The 24,077-nt window shown below is 41.0% G+C and overlaps 1 protein-coding gene across 2 annotated transcripts in view; it reads left to right on the forward strand.

The window, feature by feature from the left end:
* The window catches only part of alcama (activated leukocyte cell adhesion molecule a), an 83,491-nt gene extending 59,699 nt beyond the window's left edge, over positions 1-23,792 (forward strand). Inside the window, exons 5-16 of one of the 2 annotated variants that reach the window (XM_030069604.1) lie at positions 4,057-4,144; positions 4,636-4,806; positions 7,566-7,690; positions 8,098-8,230; positions 10,202-10,314; positions 11,315-11,438; positions 12,101-12,222; positions 14,739-14,868; positions 17,521-17,547; positions 18,996-19,110; positions 20,062-20,177; positions 21,670-23,792. In XM_030069604.1, the coding sequence (XP_029925464.1) occupies positions 4,057-4,144; positions 4,636-4,806; positions 7,566-7,690; positions 8,098-8,230; positions 10,202-10,314; positions 11,315-11,438; positions 12,101-12,222; positions 14,739-14,868; positions 17,521-17,547; positions 18,996-19,110; positions 20,062-20,146 (1,233 nt within the window). In that variant the 3' untranslated portion in view covers positions 20,147-20,177; positions 21,670-23,792. The remainder of the gene's footprint in view (positions 1-4,056; positions 4,145-4,635; positions 4,807-7,565; positions 7,691-8,097; positions 8,231-10,201; positions 10,315-11,314; positions 11,439-12,100; positions 12,223-14,738; positions 14,869-17,520; positions 17,548-18,995; positions 19,111-20,061; positions 20,178-21,669) is intronic. The other variant, XM_030069603.1, reaches the window with a different exon arrangement.
* Positions 23,793-24,077: the final 285 nt, after the last annotated feature.

The raw sequence follows: 24,077 nt of genomic DNA on the forward strand, positions 1-24,077 counted from the left end.
TCATAATAACCACTTCATAGTCACATCATAAAATATCATCAGCACTTGGAGTTATCTCTATTAGATTGTATATTGATGTGATAAATCACCACGTGCCATAACATTTAACAGTAAATTTTAGTTTTAAATAATTTAAATAATTGTAATTATACAGTATGTTTTAGGTCATAAATGTGTGTGTGTGTGTGTGTGTGTGTGTGTGTGTGTGTGTGTCCTAGGTGATTTGTTCTTCTCAATGTGTATTTCTGTGCTGTGGTTTGTTAGTGTCAGACCCATTTCCTGCTTAGTGTGTGGGCCAGGCTTATTGACTCAAAGTGATAGAAAGTCTGTATGGGTGTGAATATGTGGTGTGCCCTCAGAGGATGTTGTTTTTACACTTTTAGATTCACAAACTCTCACAGTTTGTGAGAACATTCAATAATTTGCACTAGTTTCTCAATAGATTTGTCAAGGAGGAGCATTGCACTCCTTCTTAATGTAGTGTAACTGCTGGGTAATGTGATAAGTTGTCAAAATGCAGGAAAATGGCTCTCCAAAGGAGTAAAAAATGGAATTAGACCTGGTTTTGTAATCATGTAATGATAATGGGTGTAAATTCCATTAATTATTATAGTATCACTGAATATCCTCTTATATTTTCTGGCAATTTATTACATCAAAAGATTTCATTACATTTTTGGCTCACTTCGAGGGACATTTTATTACAATTTGACAAGTTATTACATTACCCAACATTTATGAGGTGCCACACTCCTCCTTAATTAACCTACCAGGAAGGCAAGTGTAGCAAATGAGGGCTTAGAAGCGTGAAAGGAGCTGGTACTATTCTTGGCTTGGATGCAGTGAGGAGGTGTTGACCAAAATTATGCATTAAAAAAATCCCCGCACACACGAAGCCACCATTTCGCCCAGTGCAGCTTCGGGATAAGGCTTTGGCTCAGTTCATCAGGAGGGTAGTGAGATGCACAGAGTTGAGCTGAACAAGGCAAAAACTGATGCGATATTACAGCAGGTATTATGCAATTGCAAAATGCTTGGAGATGATGGGTGATGAGGCAGGGATCCAAACATCATGCCGGGACTGGAGTCTGTTTGCGCAATGAACTGTGGGTTATTTGTTTTAACGTAGCTTTTCTGGAGCTATGTTAAAAGCTCTTTGTATTACAGCGTCATGTGATGAATGGCTGCCGAGGGATTTTTCCATTATCTGATTCAGACAGCGCATACAGGTTATCTCGCCTCCTCCTTCAGTGGAGTTAGATAGAATTGCACTCTGGATCTTCCCAACAGCCGCCCCTGCTCCCAGTTGACCAGACTGGCTAAAGTTTGCTGGTGGGAGGTGAGTGCCACTGAAATAAGGAGGCCAGCACATCTGACACTATGGAATTTAAACTATTGTAGTTTGTCAAAGGAGCGATGCCAAAGAGGGTGCTGCGCCTCTTAGACTCACAACAAAAGCCACGATTCATGCAGCCTCACACACACACTGAAGTGGCATTTACTCCTTCATACAAGTAAGGTTGTTTCAGTTCAGTATCATCAAATAACCATAATATATCTATCTGTGGGAGGGGTCGAAAGGGCTGCTGATTAATATCAGTGGTTTAATGATTGCTGTGTCAGATGCTGAGATTTCACGCCTTCAGAGTGCACATTCACACCTGCCCCTCCCTCATCCTGTACGCATTTTCAGCTGCCCAGCATTGTAACGCCGGAGCTACAAGTAAGCAACTGACATGGCAACACATTTCAGCTCGGCAGCCTCCTTCCGAAGCCAGAAAAGCTCCAGAGAACAGTGGAAGAAATGCTCTAATAGTTCAGTGTTGTGACTTCCAATTACAGGCCACCAAGGTTCTAGGGGATGGGAAGCATTGGTGGCATTTTGTGCGTATGTGTAGTGTGTGTGTGTGTGCGTGTGTGTGTGTGTGTGTGTGTGGTTGGAAAGGGGGGGCGGGTGGGTGTCAGTGTGCTTGCATTTCCCACCATCAAAGTGTGCTCAAACAGTGCATTGAAACCCCAGTTGCTCCAGTGAAGCTGCTTTGTGGCCAGCAGCAGAAGATTGTGGTTTAACCGGGCACCTCCCAGATGTAAATGTGTGTAATTATATGAATGTGAGGCAGGGAGCTGCTGTGAAAATACATTCACTGGCTAATTAAATGCTTTCTTATGCCTTTAACCTCTAGACGCCTATTCTTCTTGCTGACGGAGACAAAGAGCAGTAGTTCTCTCAGTATTACCACAAATTACCACAAGAAATGGACAAAATATTGGACTTTTAGATGGCTTTTTCTCAGTCTGTTGTGTTGTTTCATGAGTCACACCACATGCATATCCTTGTCAAGGACTGCCTGATGTCATGATTAAAATAAAGAAATTGTCTCTCATTTTAAGGGGGTGTAGACTTTTGTCTGTCTTTTGAAAGGCAAGTAAATAAGGCTGTCCATCCGTATGATAATTCCTCAGAGATGCAAATAAGCGGTTAAACCAGAGATAGTCTACCACCTACAAGAATATGTGAGGTCACCTCTAGGGGGCGATGCAGAGGGCTAAAACTGGGCTAAATAAATGTAAAATGAGTCAAATGAACAACGGTCAGTGGGACTTTGAGAAAATCAGCTCTCAAATTGTAATTTTTTTTTCTCTGTGCATTGGTGAAAATGTCCAGGCACTGGAAAATATGATACCCATTTCTATTTGCTTAGATGAATCAAATCTTTTATCCATTTAGGATTTTTTTTTTTTCTGGTTGTGCAACCAGACACGACATATCTTCAACGCTTGTGGAAATCTTTTGCAAATTGCCACATTACAACAGTTGTTTTCACATCACCTTATAGTCGTGTCTTCATTATAAACATTGTACCATGTAATAAAGACAATAATAGTCCAGTTACTTGCAAATATTTTGAATCAAATGCAGTGATCATCTTATAGCATTTAACACAATTGACTACTGTGTTCAGCACGTGCTCAGCACTTCCCCCTGATGGCCAAAAGACTGAATTGCTCTTTTGTTTCTGCCTGACAGCAGCCAATATCTCTCTCTCCTCTCCTCTCTCCATAGGATTTGGTTAAATGAATGAATGCACAAACAAATGAATGAATGTGAGCGTACATGCATGCTCATGAAATACTAATCACATGTGTGCGCACGGTGGGCGCCTGACATGCCCATTTCTCAACAGGAAATGGGCACATGGTTGTGGTGAGTCAGGATTGCTCAGCAGCAGTAGTTCAGGATATGAAACTTGCATTGGGAGGTCAGTGAAAAGGAATGCTCCGTGACTCATTGTTTATCTGGTTCACACACACCTTATCTCTGCCACTGTTGGTGAGCCTCACTCCTCAAGTTGCACCTGTGGTTGTTGGCCCACATCACACGTCCTGTTAATGATTAAAAGCAGACAGTACACACATTATGCAGCTGGAGCCTATAGGAGTAAAGGTTTGATAAAATGGGATTTGAAAAGGCTGATACTGATAATATTTTTGGAATGACGCCACAAATAGCTGGTGTTTTATATCTCTAAATAGACATTCAAAAAATGAGAAGTATTCACTGTTTCCCCTCATAATATTATTGTCGTCAGGGTGGAAAGGCCTTTGTAAAAGCTGTTTGACCATGAGATAAAACTGTAATCTAGGATAATACTGCTGCTGCTACTACTACTAATAATAAAACATTTCATTACAATCAGTATTGTATTGACAGGGATCCAGTGACCAGTAATAGCCTGATATATTGTCATCAGTAAAAATGTTTGGAGCTAATCATTTCATATGGTTACGTTTCAAGCATGAAATTTACAGGAATTGTGCATCATCGGCAACTGCTGCCCAGCGACAGCCGATGAAAATTAGCTGCTTACTGTCTCTGGTGCAACACACCTGTTGTGCATCGTCTCTGTTAAGTTAACAAATAAAATAAATTGGAAATGGAATTATTTTATTCAAAACCACATTACTGTCAGTGGTCTGGCCGTTATACGGTTGCTTTGTGGCTTTACATTTGTTGAATTTCTTTGTTCTTTGTTCTTTTTTTTTTTTTTGGTCCAGGTGGGAACATGTGTTGTGAAGGATGCCAACCCCACAGCTGAGGTCACATGGACAAAGAATGCGCTCCCTTTGGCAGCTGATGGGAAAGGTAATACGTGACATCCTGTTTGCTGACACACCCAGAGTCTGCTGAACAATCCCACTGCGCAACGCTGTCATGGTGAAAATCCCTAGGGGCACGACACAAGTGTTTTATTTTATTTATTTATTTATTTATTTATTTATTTTTCCACAGTAGCAGGATGTTGAAAATGTGTGAATTGTCATACGGTATTGTATTTACACAGACAGTAGATGCTGTAAATAATTGAAACAGCATTTGTGAAACAGTTTGGGATTTGTTTGAATTAGTAATCTGTAATTGATAATTTACCTGACATCATCTAAATTAGCTTGAATGTAGTCAGTCCCACCCATCTTGTACTGTAATTACACTAAAACTAAAGCCAGAATTAGAATAATATGCAAATATTGTTTGAACTGAGGCGCATACTTAGCCTGTGGTCCTAACAATGGTGTATGTGTGTGTGTGTGTGTGTGTGTGTGTGTGTGTGTGTGTGTGTGTGTGTCCGTGTGCAGCCGTTGTGGTCATCAGAAGTGTGAGGGTGGATCCAGCCACAGGCCTGTCCACCACCTCCTCCACCCTCCAGTACACAGCCACCAAGAACGACATCAATGCTAACTTCACCTGCAAGTCCACTCACTTGTTGGCCGTGCAGGAGACGACGCCGGAAAGCTTTTCCATTCACTGTGAGTGGACTACAGCGCCACCATGAGGCTTTTGTATTATTATTATTCACAAATGCAATGGGTGCTTTAATATATATATATATATATATATATATATATATATATATATATATATATATATATATATATAGGGTGTCCAGTAGGGCTGGACCCAACTCTTGTGCATATTCCAGTTCTAAAAGGGTTTCAAAACTTCATATTTTACCATTCTCTGTTGCAATATATTCCCAGCGCATTTTTAAAAGAATCTGTCTTGTTGTCATATTGCATTGCCCAGACACAAAAACAACTCTCTGTCTCCAGCTTCTGAGTTGACTGCAAAGGTCTATGACTGATGATTTGACTCGTCAATATTCAGAGGGCGGCTCTCGTCCAGAAAGTCTCAGACTGCAGGCGCAAGTAGCATTTTTTGTGTTTTTGCACGTCTCCTGACCATGCAGGCGTTCAGGATGCTGGAGTCGTCGATGGTGGGAAATACTAAATGTACCTGCTGGGTGTGTATATTCACTGTGGTGACCCAAGGAGCCCCGATTTGGACCACATATGCTAGTGTCTCCCATGTGAGGGTCTCTGGTCTGTCAGTTTAGTATGAATGACGAACAGCTTTCAATTAGTGATTCAAGACTTTTCGGGGACATTGTGCTTGATGGTTTACTGATAAAGGTGTCTCATACTGTAGGCAAACAGCCTGGAGGACAGCTAGGGGGAGCTCTTCTTGGCCCAGACACAGGAAGTGTAAAATAAATTAATTTCTTATTGTTTTTGTTTGTATCCACAATTTGTTCTTTATTTTTTATTATTATTATTATTTTTTTTTATAGTACCCATTGATATGTGGTATTCACCAGTGTTTTCTTATTTTTACATTTCTCTTAGGTAAGAGTCAAGAGAGCACTCTTACCAAGATAAGAAAAACATTTCTCATTGTCACAGTCCCCAAATTGTTTGTTGCATGCAAAAAATCATTTTTGAGTGTTTAAAGATTATTTAATTTCTGTCGGTGTCGGGGCTTCAGAAACTGCCCTGACATCACCATGGAGCACTCCACCTGGGCAATTTTTTTTTTTTTTTGCCTGCAGTTGAATCTTTAACCATTTTCATTTTATTTCAGTAACTGTATGTCCCTCTGATTTTTTTTTAAGTTCATTTATCAGTACTTCAGTTTAGTTTTGTTCAGTTCAGATCTTTATCGTCCCAAAAAACGGTAATTTGACTCGGCTCAGCTGCTGACATTCTTTTTTCGCCCTTATGTAGAGTTTAGGTTGTGTTACCTGATGCTAATAACAAACACTCAGACACACCTCCAGCTTACAAACAGATGGGATTCATCATTCAACACACCTGCGTAAGAGCAGATTCGGATGGCTAAGAACATTTGGTGCATCTGGAGTTCACTGCTCTTATTTTTTCTCTTAACAGAAAAATAAGAACGTATAAGAGAAATTTTAGAGAATGATACTGCATCTTTGTAGACTGATCTGTAGGTGGGACTGAAATCAACACAAGAGAGAAGTGAAAGTCACATTAGAGGGAAAGTCAGTTGCATTTGGCTAAAACGGCAAGAAATTTTTCCCTCCCTAGACAAAAGGCTTCAGTGCTGAAGTACCAGGGTGGTTAGGGAAAATGAAACTGTGTCCAAACTGAAAGGACTTAAAGTAAGCTCAGCTATCTGTCTATCACATATCAGAATCAGATTTAAGACTTAAGTCGTCACAGTGCAGAGTTCTGTTTGGGTGACAACAATAGCTCCTCTCATTCAAATGAAGTAAACCTTATGAATGGAGGTTTTCCAATTGCTACAAACTGGCTTGATTGGAAGAGCACAGTAAATATTTAGTAAGTGAGACAATCACGACCAAGTCCAATTGTGGAAATAAATAGGAAGCTCTGAATCCTTATAATAATGGACATTTAATTCCATGCCCAAGCTCTTACTCCTAACAAGGTACCCAGTAGGTCAGAAGGCTCCTGCTAAATTCATTCGCTGTGTGCATTAAGGCAGCGTGGCACACACTACGGTTTTAACTATGGAGGAGGTGTGGTGGCTGTCCTTCAGTCCACTGGACGGGCGTACCATGACCTTGTTATGCTGAATGGGATGGAATGCGTAAAATAAGTTGATACCCGCAATGGAAATTTGTATGTAGACGGTATTCTTTGCCTTTCACTGCGAGTGAAACATCGTCAGACTTCACTGGGTTGAGGAGGCTGGTTGGAGACATGGAGGTGCACAGGATTGAACAGCTTCTCTTGGGAAGTTGTTTCTCATGAGGCCGAGGAACGAGAAGGATGTTACCTGCAGAGCTTTCTACTGTTGCAGGCGAAGGGATTATTCGGGATTTTGGAGGGGGGGATTTGAGGTTTCTGGACCGGCGTTCATTTCTGACGGGAGACCACAGTTTGTATGCTCTTTGTGTTCCTGATCACATCCCTGAACTTGGAGGAGCAGTTGGAGTGGGAGGCTGAGGTCACGATCAATAAAAGGAAGAGAGGATCTTGCCAGGCCTTACAGCAGCAAGTTCATGGGGGGAATTTCCAATTTGTAAGATAGTGAAAGCTCTTCCCCAGTTTACTCCTGGGTGGGGAATGAATAGGGTGGTCTACACGGTTTACTGACAAAAGGTTGAAAGTTTCACAATTCTTATCAATTCTGCCTCCTGTTTATATTAATAAAAAGCTGATTATGTTGTCGTTGGATGGTGCCAATGAAGTTTGCAGTTCCATCTTTTCCTCTGTCTTCATCAACTTCCCAACTTCAGATCCATCAGAGAAAGTGAGTCTTCAGATACTGCCCAGGCAGCCTCTGATGGAAGGAGATAACGTGACGTTGAAGTGCCACGCCGATGGCAACCCTCCGCCCAGCAGCTTCTTCTTTCACATCATGGTAGGTCGTAGGATCACACCGCTGTCTGCACTTTAAATGAACCTGCTGCTGTGAATTCAGCCATCGCTGTGCCATCACAGTCCATGCAGCCGCTCTTTGAAGCGTAACATCTATGAGGCTGGACAACGCAGATGTTTGATTTTCAGTGAAAGGTCATTACTGGCTAATGCATCAGTCTAACCTCAGGTGGGGAGCAACTGTTTGCAAATACCGAGGCACACTTTTTTTTTTTTGAACTATACTGTTATGAAATTACTCCTCTTTCCTCCTCTTTTCATCTTGCCTCCTCTTTCCTCTCCTCTCTTCTCCAACTCCTCCTCATTTCACGCTCTCATTTCAAAGTGATGGAAACTAATAGCACAGCACTCCTCTTCCTCCTCCTCCTCCCCCTCTTCTCTCTCCACCAGGGCCAGAAATTGCTGGTGGAAAATTCGGATACCTACACTTTGACTGCCGTCAGCCGAGCCAGTACGGGTGAATACAAATGCTCTCTGGTTGACAACGAGGAAATGGAGGACTCACAAAGCATCGTTGTTAACTGTGAGTATGGGTGACATATGCAGAGGCAGAGCACACTGTACCACAACTAGAAGGGAAATCACTGCTGAGGCACAGACAAGACCTCCAACTGAGTTTGCCTTTGCCTGGAGCCAACAAACAACAACTACCTCAACAACACACAGCCCTTCCTGCTTAATCGAAATTTCTTAACTTTCTATGAAACAAGGCACTTTTATTCACTGTAAATAAAGTCATGGGAGCAAAGTAATGGTAATCAAATTTAAACTTTGAGAGCGCAGGCTGGCAGGGAGGCAGACTGGAGTGCCAAGCAGGGAGGAGGAGAACTAATTAGAAATTTCTGACATCCACTGAGCAAAACTGACAAAGTGTTTGGGTGGGCGAAGAGCTCAGGCAACTGATAAGCTGTTTCTCCCTCCTACCATCTACCAGTGCTCCCTCAAGTAATTACTCCCTTCTTCCCAGGTGTATGTTTCTGAGTCTTCAGTTCAAATGGGCCCTATGATTGTAATAAAAAATAAGTCTGACACATTTTCCCTCCCCTATGTCCCATATTGCGGCTTCATTGCATTCCACACATCTTAAACAAAGAAGTCTTTTTTTCAGTCCCCAACTTTTAAATTGAGTTTGTGACTGTGAAAGAAAAACAATAGCTTTCTAAATTGGAAATTGTTTAAGATATTTTGTGTGCATGTTTGTGTGTGTGTGTGTGTGTGTGTGTGTGTGTGTTTGTCTGGAGGGAGCATGTCCCTGCAGAACAGGAAAGGTGCTGTTGACTAGCAGGTTGGCAGAAGCCGTGCAGCAACGTAAATTTCATCGGACAGCTAGTGGACAAACTTTATCAGCCTCTTCCCCTTTTCCCACTGAATTTGGGATGGCGAGCTGCCCTAAGAACAGTGTTCAAACAAACTTACCCTCTCCTATACCGTGTTCAACTTATCATGCCTCGGTTTATTATGGAAAACAAAGGCAGCTATATCTAATTACTGTAATCAGATAGGCACATCCACCTGTGATTGACTCGTGTTTTCCCACCTCTTAAGACAGGACATAACCACTGGAATGAAGTTGTGTTTAAAAATGACTTGGACGTGTTCCCAGACGTTGTGTGAAGCTGTCAGAATGCCCTGACTGAAGTTTCTATAGTGTCTTTGGTTGCACATTGTTAGGTTTTTTGGCTCTGCGGTGCACTTACTGAGTGCTACGTTTGAGTTCATTGAGTTTGTTTAAAGTTTTACTGCAGCGGATGTTGCAGTGCAGTCCATGAACCAAAAATCCAGCAAAGTAGTCCTGTTCGGTCATGGCATGTTAAGAGGCGTGTTGACACAATGATTAGTGATTTAAAAAAATTTCATTTTGTCGTTTTTTTTTTAATGAAATATCATTCCATACACTTGAGTACAAGATTGGCAAGGTCCATTTCCAAAATATAAGGTCTGACATCATTTAATACTATTTGAAGGACATTTTTTCAGCAGGCAGACCATCCGTACCGTCTTTGTACAGATGTCATGAATGCAGCATGACCCTTTTATCAGTGGGCAGTGCTCTACTCACCAAATAGTTGTAGGAGTTTTAGGAGAAGTGAAATCTTTGAAAGTTTTAGAAATAAATACAGCCAAGTTCCTCATAAGCATTGGGGTTCAGCTCTCATACATAAAACACCGGTAATCTTCAGTCATCACTGATAGATAAAGGTTTTGGGTCTACTTTTTTGGCATTGCCAATGAATGGTTTGTTTGCGGTTATGCTGACAAAATGAATGTGCTTATTGGAAAGTAGACGGCAAGGCTGAAATCTCACCAGAGCTGGCGGAGCTGTCTGATAACGGACCTTGCGACATTAGTATTGAATAAGCCCTCTTTCAAGGTTGTCGCATCATGGCGGCTTTGTTCCCCATGATAAGCGGCAGCATAATGAATGGATACAGCAGCTACCTAAAGCCAACTGATATGATTCAGGAAAACCTTCCCTTTCCTGTCTATTTGTCAGACCTGGACCTGAGTCTGACTCCCACTGGGATGGTTGTGAAGACAGTGGGGGACACCCTGGTGGTGGAGCCGCAGATGGATGCCTCGGGTGACCCTAAAGTGTCATGGACCAAGGTAAATGGGATTAGGCCTGGAGGGGTGGGGGGTGGCTGGGGGCTAATCAGAGGGAAGAGGGAATGGAAGATAGAGGGAGGTGGAAATGGAAAAAAGTGAAAGGAGAGGATTTGTCTAACTGCCTGTACACTTTCAGTGCGCTTTCTTTTCAGTCAGTAATCAAATTTGACAGGAGAAACTTAGTAAGTGCTTTCATATATATATAGTCTGCTGTTTTATATATATAGTTGTCAAAAAGTGGAGATTTCTTTTTCCTCTGATGCCTCAGAACCTGGACTCTAGTGTCATTCTTTAGTGAACCATTTATTCTGCAATATGCCCCTGACAGAGTTCACCTTAAACTATAAAATCTTACTGAGGTGTGAGGAAAACACTTGGTATATTTGCAGAATGGATGGCAGGGAATTAAAAGAAATCTGAAAGAAAAAAAAAATATTTCAAAGCATTATCTACAGCTTAAAGTAGAAATCCTACCAGGATATGGTTGATGTATCGAACAAATTTAGTCCAGTATGACACATTCGATGAAATAAGATAAGGTGAATGTTTAATGATCGCTGTGAGGAAACTGGGTCATTGCAGCGGCAAAGAATAAAGATGTAGATAAGAACACAGGAAATGCTGAAACACTAAAGATTAAGGACACAGTGTCTTCAGTATGGTAATACAGAGCTCATAATGGACAAAAATAATTCTTATGCATGGTATGGATTGATAACAAAACCTTTTTTTATATACAAATATTTGAAATGAGCATGTTCCTTCTGCACATTTGTATTTGATATCCTTTCCGTACAGATAGATATGAAGAGAAAAGTGCAAACTTATTGTCAATGGATAGATCTTTTTTTTTTTGTCCAAACCAAACCATACATACCAAGTAGACAAAGACACCTGCAAATGACACCAGATATAAACACAGATCTGGAGCAAAATCAGTCGATGGCCTGTTCACTTTGCTTTAGAAAACACAGATCAATATGCCAATTTCCATTTTCAGGACGGTAAGGTGACGAAGGCTCCGGCGTTTGGACCGCTGACGTATGCAGATGCAGGCGTGTATGTGTGTGAGGTGACCATGACCGGCTTCACTCGCCGCCAGTCCTTTGAGCTGGTGGTGGAAGGTGAGTGAGTGGGCAAATGTGTGTGTGTGTGTGTGTGTGTGTGTGTGTGTGCGTCTGTCAGCCTGAGTTGTGTGAGAAGTATCCACCAACTGAACAAGTCTTTAAATCTTTTTTATTTAATTTTTTAAGAAAGGGAAAAGCCTGTCAGTGTAATAAGAAAGCCTAGAGTCACAGAATGTTTTTTTTTTGTTTTTTTTTTTAGGAAAAAAAAGTCTCTCCTTAAATTGAGGCAGATCACTCCAACTACACTGTAAACAAGTTAATTTGAATAGACTGAACTGATGATGAGAAGTCTTCATGTTGAGTTAAGACTCAACACTAAATTAAATAACTTCTTAAGCTCAAACTTTTGCAGTCTACACTGACTGGACATAATATCAGGATTAAATATAACACCTACCTCGAAACATCATCCTTATCTAAGTTATGTCAAGGCTTAAAAATCTTTATTAAATCTTTTATCTGGTTTCATCTCCCCTTCACGTTTGAGGCACATTTAATAGATGAAATGTTTAAATAAGCCTCGTTGTCACCTGGGTTCACCTGTTCCTTCTGTTTCTTGTCCTAATATTTTATAAACTCGGTGTACGCTCCATGAAGTATCACAGGATTATTAAACTGGAATGTGTAGGTGATGTAACAAAATGATTTGTCGGCATCAGGAGGGCCCGTGATCACCGGCCTGACCAAACACCGCGCAGACGACGGCAAACACAAAGTCCTGATCTGCGAGGCCGAGGGAGTGCCAGAGCCCAGCTTCCAGTGGAGCATCAATGGCACAGATGTAAGCATAGGATGTGTGTGTGTGTGTGTGTGTGTGAGCATGATGTGAAACCTGAGTTAGTAATCCCATATACCTTAATTAAAACTCATTTTCACCCTACCACCAGAATGGAAACCTTGTGTTTTATTAGTACAAAAGGACTTGGAATAAATTGTGCAGTGTCTATCCAGAGTGACTAAATAGGAGTTCACACATTAGCTGGGACATCACGTTGCACAGTGGTGCCTCGCGTTCGCCGTATTCCAGCAAATGGCACTGCAAATAGAGTTTATGGTCCACCCTTTATGGATGCTGCACACAGCAGGTAAGGAAACAAAACAAACATTCAGCACATAAATATAGCCCGCCCAGATTTAGTACCGTATCAAATATGTAATCAAAGCCAGTAGAGATGGTGCTGGTGCAAAAGGAGCTGTAGCAAGAACAGCAAAGCGGGAGGTGGGAGGTGTTCGAGGCTCCTGCCTGAGTTAGCTTTGCAAATACAATTAAAGTAAAACTATTGCTCTTACCGAGGTTTTCACTCATTTCTGCTGTTTTTCCAGCCTTCCGGCCCTTGTGAATTGCTGCACAGCATATGCTTTAAGCACCACTATATACAGCAATGCAATTTACAATTGCATTACCAGCCATTGTGTAGTGCCTCTCATGAAATATCCCACTGGCAGCTTTTTCAAGCCTTAATGCATTATTGGGAATTGAGTGGGGAATCTTTCCTGCGTTGAAAGCCGGAGTGACAGTTTGCATTAGAATTGAATGCTGTGAAGGAGGGATAGGCGCGTGTCATGGGCCGCTGAGAGTCTGCAGGCTTTTTCTTTCCAACTAAACTCTACAATGGCAGATTTCATTGATTAGCCAATTTCCAACCAGAGAGGAGGACCCGTTCGGTGAAAGTGTTTATTTTTAATGGAAATCTGAACACTGTTGGACCACCGTGGCACATCACTGCATATCCCTGCTGCTGTAAAAGCTTTGTAATTTGCTGTGTATGAAGTATGTCATTCTGGATTTTCACACAGTGGGTGATGCTCGGTCACTGCAGTGGCAGGGAGGCTTGAAAAATTATTTTGGTGGCCCATGCCTTTTTTTTTTTTTTTTATAGACACCTTATTCTAAATTATGATAACCTAATAGGAGAGTTAAGGTAGTTTCACACTTGTTCCCCTCCAGTGGTTAGTCAGTACCTATCTTGCAGATTTGTGAACACCTGAAAAGACCTCAGAACCCCCTGAAATTAACCATCTTTGGTGGCTGGTGCACATTTTAAAAAGATCTCTTTTTACACATAGCTGGGCTGAATTTCTGTACAGTCCTCTGTGCTTGTCAAACAGAGGTCACATGATATCATTACAGTGGAGTGATGGGAAAAAATGAATCATGGCTGGCAGCAAGGCTGGTGGAGAAATCCTTTGATAGAAGGAAGGAACTAGTGTGCTCATCGATGAGGTACACTGTAAATGAGGAACATATCAAATGTCAACTGTCTGCAATGCATAAAACATAAAAGTTTTCCTCCCACTTTTCTGTCAGCATGAAAGCATGGAGCTTCAGAAGGACCACACAGCACTGCTGCGTCAAAGTTGTAAAGCGTAATCAAAAATACATGGGCAAATATGACAAAATATGATCGAGCCGAGATTCTGCAAAAAGACATGTGCCTTTTTAAGTGTGTTGGACAGTATTCTCGTTGGAAGCCAACCTTGTAGACATGACTGAAGGAATTGTAGCATGAGCAGAAAAGGGACTGAGACCCCATCGGAGCTGAAGTGGACTAGTCCTTTTTCAAATGACATGACTGTATGGCTACAAAGAAAACCAACTCCCTTTTCTGCTTTAGATTGTTCACCACAGGCTGCATTGGAAAACACCTTAAAACAGCCTGTGGCAAATGTAAAATACGGAAGAAGCAGTGACAGAATTGAGTAAGGACTGGTCACATACTCCTTTAAACTTGTTTTATTTCCTGTTTTTGATTTCCTGAAGCCAATCTGTGAGGCAAGCGTTTCACCCACTGTCGAGGTGACCTTTGGCTTCAACGCAGAACATCCTTCTCCCTGAAATATACCGTGCATATCAAAAACGTTCTGTGAGGAGCTTCTCCAGGCCTCGCCTCAAGGAGATAATGTCCGACCATCGCTGCTGTATTGCAGAGGCAGCTTTTCTCCGTCAGGTTCAGGAGTGTGGTCGTTTGTCAGTATGGAGGAAGACGTTTGCTGCTTAATTCTGCATTCAGATTGAGTTTTCGCTCCGGCTTTCACTGGCTTCCCTCAGCATATCGGCCGAGTTCAGCCTCCCTGTTTGATGTCACACTTGCGATGTTTTCCTCCTATTATCTGTTTTGCCCCCCGCCGCTCTCCACCTGTCAAGCAGTATGCAGAGTAACCTGTAGAATGAAGAAGTTGAAAGCATATAAGCAACGAAAGAGGCTACTACATTTGTAATTTTTTTTTTTCCCAAGGTATTTCTCAAACCTATTAATTCTTTGCATCTTTTTTTTTTTTTTTTTACTGTGTCTGCAGGAGGAGATTTCCTACCACAATGGCAAGGCCACCCATAAGATCACTGTGACACCCAGGGCGAACCTGTCTGTGTCCTGTATCGTCACCAACAAGCTGGGAGAAGATTTCAAGACCATCAATGTTTCCTCTGGTAGGTCACTGCGTGCACACACTACAAGCAGCTCGGTTAAGGCTTTGATGTGTCCCGGTCAATTGTGTTTAATCAACCTGAAACAGAGAAAACTCCGTCAAACCAGATCGATTCAGGTCTTACCATTAACCCTAATGGTGGACGCAACTGTTTTTTTTTTTTTTGTTTGTTTGACAGGATTGTCACTTGACAGTTCTGCCTCTAGTTTATCGAATGAAAGTTGCAGAGAACCGGGGAGTGGGCGCTTGCTATGCAGAACTGCGGCTCACAGAACAGGATCGCATTGGTCAGGAAACGACCAAGTGTGCAAATCTGATTTGCTTTTGATGATTGATGACTGCTGATAGTTCAGCCGTGTCAGACTATCTTGTTGAGCGGCCACACGTCGACTGATTTTCCCTGGCCGCTGGGCTCTATAGGAGATAAATGGATTTCTGCTTACTTGTTGATCATGTTGCTCAGTGTGAGCACATGGTTAGAGGGCAACTTCCCAGCAGCTTGCAGCTACAGCTAGATTACTGCGGACTCATTTCAATACCGACTCAGTGTTAGACTGCAGTCCCATTTCTCTCACACAAGAAGGTGGTATATTAAACAGGCTACTGTCTAAATAAAGCAAACATCAGTGCAAAGTCTCTCTGCAGTTAAAAGGGCAGTTTGGGTGTGAGCTTTATTTTCTTTTATGTCCCACCCATAAGATAAGATAGAATAAGATGAAACTTTAATGATCTGCAAAGGGAATTGGGTCATTGCAGCAGCATAAAGTAATAGGCTATAGCAAAGTAAATAGAATATAAACAAGAAAAACACAAATGTGGGGCACTGGAAGACAACACAATAACAATTAGAGCGCAACAACATCCGAAACAGACGTATTAGACGTAAAGTATGAAAAGAAACATATTACATCTATTAGGGTGAAAGTGAAAGTACAATGAATGATTAATCTGCACTGCATGAAAACGTAGCATCAACATGTAAACAGGTGAAGAAAATAAAGGAAGGAATTCTTAAAAATAGCGGTGAAAGCTGTTGCAAATAGAGTCATCGTCTTCCAGGATGGCATAGGCGGTGTCGCCGTGGAAAGCCGTCGCAGAAACCAGACACAGCGACGCGGCATTAGGTTATGATCGGGCGGAATCCAGGGGAAGTGATTTGGGAGTGGTGTCTGAGTTGTAAACCTCCATCACAGCAGCATTACACAAGGCTTCGGGCCACTACAATGCTGCCAAAACAGCTTAAAGGAAAATGCTATTCTTATTGAGTTGTTTTGCACAGCTCTCTGCAATTCTTTACCACTTCAGACCCACACAGAATGTCACTCATTGTAGATGTGAGAGCAGTTATGCAAGACCCAATTTCATCCCCTCTGCCAGGGAATATAAGGGCATAATAAGAATCAGAGTAGTGCTATAATAGACTTGTGAGTGTCAGCAATGTATGCCAGCGTCTGGTACTTTATGTGCTTTTTCCTTAAAAGAGCCCAAATTTAATTGTAGTTGTTTTCGCTCATCCATTTTTCCTTTTTTCGATTATTTTAATCACATAAAACATTCACATCAGAGAGCATCCAAGACCAGTGGTCCCTCTATTCTGATACTTTAGTGATGTACATGCCTAATAATTTATCACAGCAACCCAGTGATCATATTTTGTGAATTTATTCCTCCACTTTGTCCCCGCAAATTTACATCAGGCTTGGAAGTTTTGCTTGTAAATTATATTAAGTGCAGTGACTTTGCAATACAATACGGTTTAGTAAATTGATACCCATGAATGAACAACAATTATAGACTCTACAACCTTTGAATGTGCCAAGACTTTTAAGTTGGTGTTTTGTTTTTTTTTTCTTTTTTTTGGGCATACTCTGTAATTGTTTTCCTCCGTTTTACACAAGGCGCTTAACCTGCTATCTAAAGTCGTTGTTTACACTACGTGGAACTAAATATTTACATGTCTGCAGTCCGTACGCACCACTATAATAAAATCCATACAGTATGCCGGCTCTGAAAGCTTGGTGGGAAAAAAAAAAAAAGAAAAAAGAAAAAGAAGAAGAAGCAAAAACAAAAATCGAAGAGTATGTAATGAAAGGCTGGGACTGTCAAAGGCTAATGCTGAATGCAACAGCAGTGTCCTTTCATTTCATGCATACATGCTGTGCCATTGCTGTTTCTCTTCATTCCTTCTCTCTGTCTGTGATAATCCCTCTCTCCTTTGTCTCTCCTCCTCCTTCACTATCTCCCGGGTTTGGCTGGATTTCTTATTTGTCGGGGTGCTAAACCTGTCTTGCCTTTTTTCCCTCCTGTCTAAGAGCCACACTGCCTGGCATATGCTCTGAAAGCATGGTAAATTGTTGCTTTTAGAAGGTGTTGTTGCTTTCCTCCTGCTGTGGTTCAATTTGCTTGTTGCGGGGCACAATCAGAAAACTTTTGATTTTGTTTTGTGAGGCTGCAACCGGCTAGATTTTCTTTACTTTTCAGGGGTGAACTGCCCAGTGTAGTGTTGTTCCTTTTGGCCATTACTTTTAAGCATTAATATGTTTTATTTTGCCTTTAATGCTTTATTATTTCTTTTTTTTTTGTTGTTGTTGTTTGTATGATTTATTTGTCTTTTAAGTTTTATGATTTCTAATTTGATTATGTTTGATTTCAGTTTTTATGGAGGATACAGAGTCCAAAGGTAAGCTAATTTTATTTTTCCTTTTGACACATTTTTGTTACTTTCCAGTTATTTGTAGGGTCTCAATTGACAATCGATTGTTTGCCCCCTGAGGATATCAGGTTACGTGCTGAGGCGAAACCTACATGGTAGCATGGAAAATGTTGAAACGCGGAAATTGTCGTGCTGTTTGGATTCTCTGATTTCATCCTCTGCATCATCTCATTACCCTCGCTTTGTGTGTAAGCCGACCCATATCCATATCCCATCAGCCTACATGTAGATAAACTGCACCTCCGTACGACCGCGCGCTCCTGCACATTGTTGTGGTCTAAAGGCCGGGTCCCTACGCGACGGAGCTTTCAGAAGCAGCTTATTAAGATTAAAGGATTATCATAAAGGTTATTAGGCGCCAAGTTTTTGGGAGACCGTCCCGTCGGTCAGCTTATCTGTTGAAGTGATGAGAACCGAGACTCACAAGTCAACCGTGCGCCCCTGGTTAGACGAGTGCATCCAGAGCCCCATGCCGACACTGTGCTGACTGACGGCTGGTGACAGGCATTATGCAAAGCAAGAGGACTGACCTTTAACAAATAAAAGGTTGATGGTCATTTTCATTTTATGGCCCGTGTTTTCATATATTTACATTGAAAGATGAGCCGTCATTACCTCGGCATAGCTTGATGTCGTCAGGTTTATTTCTGGAACTATGTATTCGTTTGCTGGACAGTGACTTTATTATTTCTGCTAGTTAAGAACGCTGTTTTCATCTAATTTGGTCAAAGCAAAATTTAACTTTGATAGTGCTGGGTTGTATCGTTGCCCGAGTCCACATGATGAAATGCACCGTGCTGCCGTGGGCTGCTCATCTAGAATACTGGATTTCAATGTTTCCATTCACTTTCATAGCAAAACAGCTCCCAAAATAGCACTTAGCACATAAAAAAATGCGAACAAAGTGGATTATGCAAATATATATATATATATATATATAAAAAAAAAACAATAAGTCTTGGTCTCCATTAATTTTAGGGAATTAAATGTTTCTTTTCTTGTTTTTTTGTCCTATTTGAATTGGAAAGTAGATCCGGCAGTGAGTGCAGAAAAGTTCCACATGGTATCCTTGCACCAGAAAGAAAGGACCTGCTAGTGCTTTAACAAATAATTGTAATTACACACAAAAAATTTGCTCTTGTTGCAAAGTTCAGTTTTGCTTTATTTTAATTTACCGTGTAGCTTCAGAGCCACAAGGCAACAGGTTTTCTGTGCGCGCTAACACGATGCACCCAAGGCACATGGGTGATTTTGGAGTCTTTGTTCTCATCACAATACAACTAAGCTGAGCAATGAGACCGTCATCCAAAAGCTCAGTGTGTATTCCTACACGAATGCTGTTTGAAAGTGTGTGCGTGCGCGGTGTGCGTCTGTGTGTCCCTCAGCTGATGTGAGTCATGCTGTTTGTCCTGCAGGGTCTCAGGAGGACGCCCAGGACCAGGCGACGCTCATCGTGGGCGTCGTGGTGGGGCTCCTCATCGCTGCAGGACTCGTGGGCCTCATCTACTGGCTCTACATGAGGAATTCAAGGTGCACAAATACACACATTTACACACACACACGCAAACAAACACACACGTACATTTGACACTGAAATGTAAATACATTTATGCATGAGAGCCTAAAGAAGTCTCTTATCCACAGTAACTTACAGTAAATAAGCTTCGGTTCCTAAATCCCATTACAAGCAAGAGTCAAAGTAACAAATTACATACACTCTCCATACTGAGTGTGTATACTCTGTGTGTATTTCTACTTTTTTGAGTACTTTTGAAGGGAGTCATTTTTACTTTTAGTCGTTTTGACCGAATAATTCTCATCAGTGAGGGACTACATGTTGTGGACTCAAATTATGTGGCGATTACATTCCTGCACCACAAATTGGATTATGTGACAGTACCATGAATTATTATTATTATTTTTTTTTTGCATCCTTTTAGCATAGTGAGGGAAAATGTAATTGTAAGAATGAACGCTGGAAATAACACAGTGGCTGGGTACAGATGGCAGGACACAATCGCAGGCAAATGAAAAAGAAGTCAGTGTCTGACGCTCGTCTAAAAGGTGATGCAGTAACTTTTGATTAAGATACTTCTTACCTTTATCACCACAAATTTGACTTTTACTCAAGCAAAACAGAAGCAGAGTTGCAAGACTTCTGCTTGAGTATGACGTTTGTGTACTCTTGCTAAACACTCAGCCAAAATGCATGATGTACAGGCGGTATAGAGGTGAGCATATTTTATGATAAAGAAGGAAACAGACGACGAGGTAAGCTGGAAAATTTTCCGAGCACGTAACGGAGGAAGTTTCGAAAGAGGTGGAGGTGAGTCAGGTGGAGAAAGGAGGAACGTGACATGTATTTATCGACGAGATGGGTTTCCAGCGCATGATGGGGTGACTTTGTTGTCCGGATTGGGGTGAGAAGGTCATTCTGCAGGAGAGGCGCATCACTCTGTAAAATTTTTATGCCCACTACAGACAAGGAAGCTGGAAAACCGGAGAGAAGGAGGTGGGAACGTCCGAGGAGAGCAAGAAGCTAGAGGAGAACAATCACAACGTCTAAAGACGGCCAGGCTCTGCTCAGGGACGACAAGGTAGGCGGATAGTGATGCCTCAGCACTCATACAAATACACACACACACACACACACACACACACACAGGGTCAAAATTCTGTTGCATGCAAACAACGGTGAAGGGCAGGAAAACACACACAGCTCAGAGCAGGAAGAGGTGGAGTTGCTGCTCCTGAAGCCCAGCTGCGACCGAGCTCCAATTACCATAAGACAAGTTTGGATGTTAAAGTGTCTGGAAAATTACAGTTAGAGGCAGGCTGCCATTATGAAAAAAAATTGATACATGTCAAAATATGACCGAATATATACTCATGAATAATATTACCCCGGCAAGCTGCTGCAAAATACAGATAAATACTATATATTCATGAATAATGCATCCTGGGATGAGCCCAGATACTCCTCGGTAAATGTATGTATCTAAGTGCTTTGAAATGCATGAAGAACACCTGTGACACCGTCAATTTCTGTAATGTTGACCCACATCTCCTCTATATAATGTACATACATGGTTAACATTTAAGGTGTATCGAGGTGCTTTGGTCTCTCTCACCTGTGACTCTCTAATAAAGCAGGAATGCCCCCCAAAAATCTTACATTTCATATATTTCAATTTATAACGTGTACAGAAAAATACTCCACAATAAAGGGGTCGCATTTGTAGAGTCTTAATCTTTTATTTTACTGCATTAAAATGTTTTCGGCTCAGCAGCCCTCATCCTCGAGGAGCAAGTGAGGGCCACATCAGCAGTTCATCAGAAAAGTTCAACTTACAAATATACAAACTCCTCATACATAAATATAATATAAATGTAATGCAAATACATATACATAAATGAATAAAGAAAAATCTATCAAATGACAAACAAATAAGAAAACAAAAATATATTAAAAAAAAATATATATATATGTATAAATGAAAATAAAGTCACACAACCAAAATAGAAGAAAATAGTAGAAAAAATAGTAAAAATATAGAATAGTAAAATAAAATAGTAAAATAATAGTAAAATAAATAGTAAATTAAAGTAACAAAAAGGTCATATTAACAGTAATAAAAATAAAAAAATATTTTAAAAAATAAAAAATGAATAAATAAATGAAAATAATCACATGAAGAGCATTCACCTCCAACATATTTATGTATTTTTTCTATATTTTTCTGTTTGTTTTCTATATTTTTCTGTAATCACTTGTTTATCCTTATGTGTTTATGGGAAAACAAAGGACAGCTCTTTGTAAGTGGACACTTGATGATGAGCCGCTGATGGGACTGATTTCTAATTGGATTTCTAATTTGATTCAGCTGCTTCACTCGACCCTCGTGGAACGATAATCAGTCGGTGCACGCTGACGAAGGCTGTTGAACCCAAAAACACATTTTTTGTCGCCCAAGTGTTGTCGAGAAATCTGCCAGATTAGATCACGTTTTGGTGCTTTGAAATATCTCTGACGACAACATGCGGACATTCAGTTATTGTTGTATTTCTCTCTTTGTCTCTCCGGGGAAGAAGCAGGTGGAAGCAGCCTTGCAACGCCGAAATGAAGACTCCTTACTGGCTGCTGAAACCCTCCATCAAGCTCCACATGAGCAGCAAACACAGAGTAATTTGCCACCAAGTCCCGCCCACAGACTGCTGTCCCATCTCACCGTATGTAGTCGACACTACAGCTGCCTCGTGTTACTGTGTCACCTCCCCTCCTGTGTTCCTGGTGAATGCTCTCTGTAGTTTCGATTTTTTGTTTTTTCTCTTTTCTCTTTTCGTCTCGTTTTGTTTGAGCGATCCATGAGGCCGCGTGGTGGATTGAAGACGCTCCTTTCGTGTTTTTATTTGTTTTCGTTTTGTTATTTCCGTTTTGGTTCATTTTTTTCCCCCCTCTCTCTCTCCCCCCTCCTCCCCGTTTCTGCAAAGAATGTAAATTCCTTGTACACTTTCTAAGGCCTGTGTAACAAATCATAATTATGCGTGTGCCCTGGCTGAGCATGCCAAATTATTTTTCCTTTTTGTGCGCTGTGTGGAAAAAGCCTTCGTTTGACTGTGCTCAGAGAAAAAGACACTTCACTGCTGTCTCACCCCTCCAAAAACGGCTCTGCAGAGCTAACATTTCCAGGCTCTCACAAAAGATTGTTGAAGCTGTTGAACTTTCTCAGAAGATAACCTCTGCTTCACTCCACCACCTGACGTAGGCTCTTGGGTTTTTTTTTTTTTTTTTCAACACTGGCAAGTCGATCCTGTGAATGTCTGGTAATGGCTGACATGACACTTTGAGTTTTAGTCATAATCATCACATAGAATAAGCAAGTGTTTGTACTGGGGAATCATTTCTATACATGCAACAGACTGACAAACCCACGGCGTCTGAAATTGCATTTGTCTTGAAATAGATTGGAAATCAACAAGTGGAACGTTATGATACATCCACCCACCAATTAGTTGATGATTGTTTCTATAAATTACAGGTTTTCCTCCTCCAGTTCAGCTTCACCATCATTCTGCATTAAAATTTTTATCATCACTCACTTTTATTGTGCTCTCCCAAGGACTGTTGGGAAATTTTCCTTTATGCCTTAGTTAAATTTTATGTGAAAAGGCAGAAGGCTGTCATGAGTGTGCAGCAACTTGTATGAAACGGAGAAAATGATATGCTGCCGTATTTTTTCCCCCCTTTTCATATCCTGTACAAAAAAAAAAGAAAAAAAAAAGAAGCTTTGATAGCCTTGGGTTATGACACTGTTTGTGATTTGTGCATCTGTGACGCTGCGGCGTCGTCTTCACCTCCTCACCTTCTTGTGTCAGCTTGAGCGTTCCTCTCCTGACGTACCATCTCTTCTCAGTTAAGATCACGGTTTTTAGAGTAGATCTCGTTTTTTGTTATTTTGCTTTTTTTGGAGGAGCTTTAACCATTGCTGGGTCTGAATGTCCTGTTTTTTGTGTGTTTCTTTTTTTTTTTTTTTTTTTTTTTTTTTTTCATTTTTTGGATGTATTTATGTCCTGTGTGAAACCTAACAGGATGGATGTGCTGCAGCATGCTAGATCTTTATTATTATTATTATTTTTAAGCCTCTTTGGAAGGCGTCCTCCAAGTGTTGAAAAGGTACTGTGGTAGGAGAGGTACATGAGGGTGAACAAGACAATACAGTGCCTGCGTGCGTTCTTTGCTGTATTATTAATATTATGTTTTATTTGTGGTTAAATGGTCTGAAGGATAACCCAAGTTGAAGACAATGGTTGTGATTGGCAAAAGAGATTCGGTGCATAACGGTAGCGGCCCATCCCACAATAATCATGAAGAGAGTCAACAGGAATTGCAAACCTTGGGAATCTGTGATGTTTGTAGTTCAGATAAAAGTTTGAAAATGTGCACAAAGTCCTTAATATTTATGAGAATGCTGTTAAACTACGATTACTTCACAGCATTTCAGATTTATCGTGAATATGCAGCGTGAGCCCCCTGGTGGTGTGTATAAGTACGTCACGGTAACAAGGGAAAGACATTTGTAACGAGATTTCCTCTTATTGTCTCGGGCTCCACCAAATTTCCAAATGCTGCACTCGACTTTTGCATTGTTTCTAATGTGGGATGATTAAAAAAAAAAAAAAATGACTTGAAAGCGGAAGGTCAGCATCTTTATGCACCAACTCCATTGTTATTTTTTTTCCCATGCTTTTTGTTTCTTTTCAAATAATCAGGTCAGCAGTGAAACCAAAGAGGTTAAGATGAGAAGGCCATAGTAGTATTGTAAATATACTTTTGTTTTTGTACTGTTGTTGACAATAAAGTGTACATTTTGAAAAAAAAAAAAGTTGTATCTACAAGGCTGTTTGTCAATATAGAGTCTCTTTTCCCTTCAGGACTGTAACTGCTGTCTACAGAACTGTACATATTGATGTTAATGTACTGCAGAGGTGCAAGTTTG

Source organism: Myripristis murdjan, chromosome 14, assembly GCF_902150065.1.
Source record: "Myripristis murdjan chromosome 14, fMyrMur1.1, whole genome shotgun sequence".
Classification (NCBI taxonomy): domain Eukaryota; kingdom Metazoa; phylum Chordata; class Actinopteri; order Holocentriformes; family Holocentridae; genus Myripristis; species Myripristis murdjan.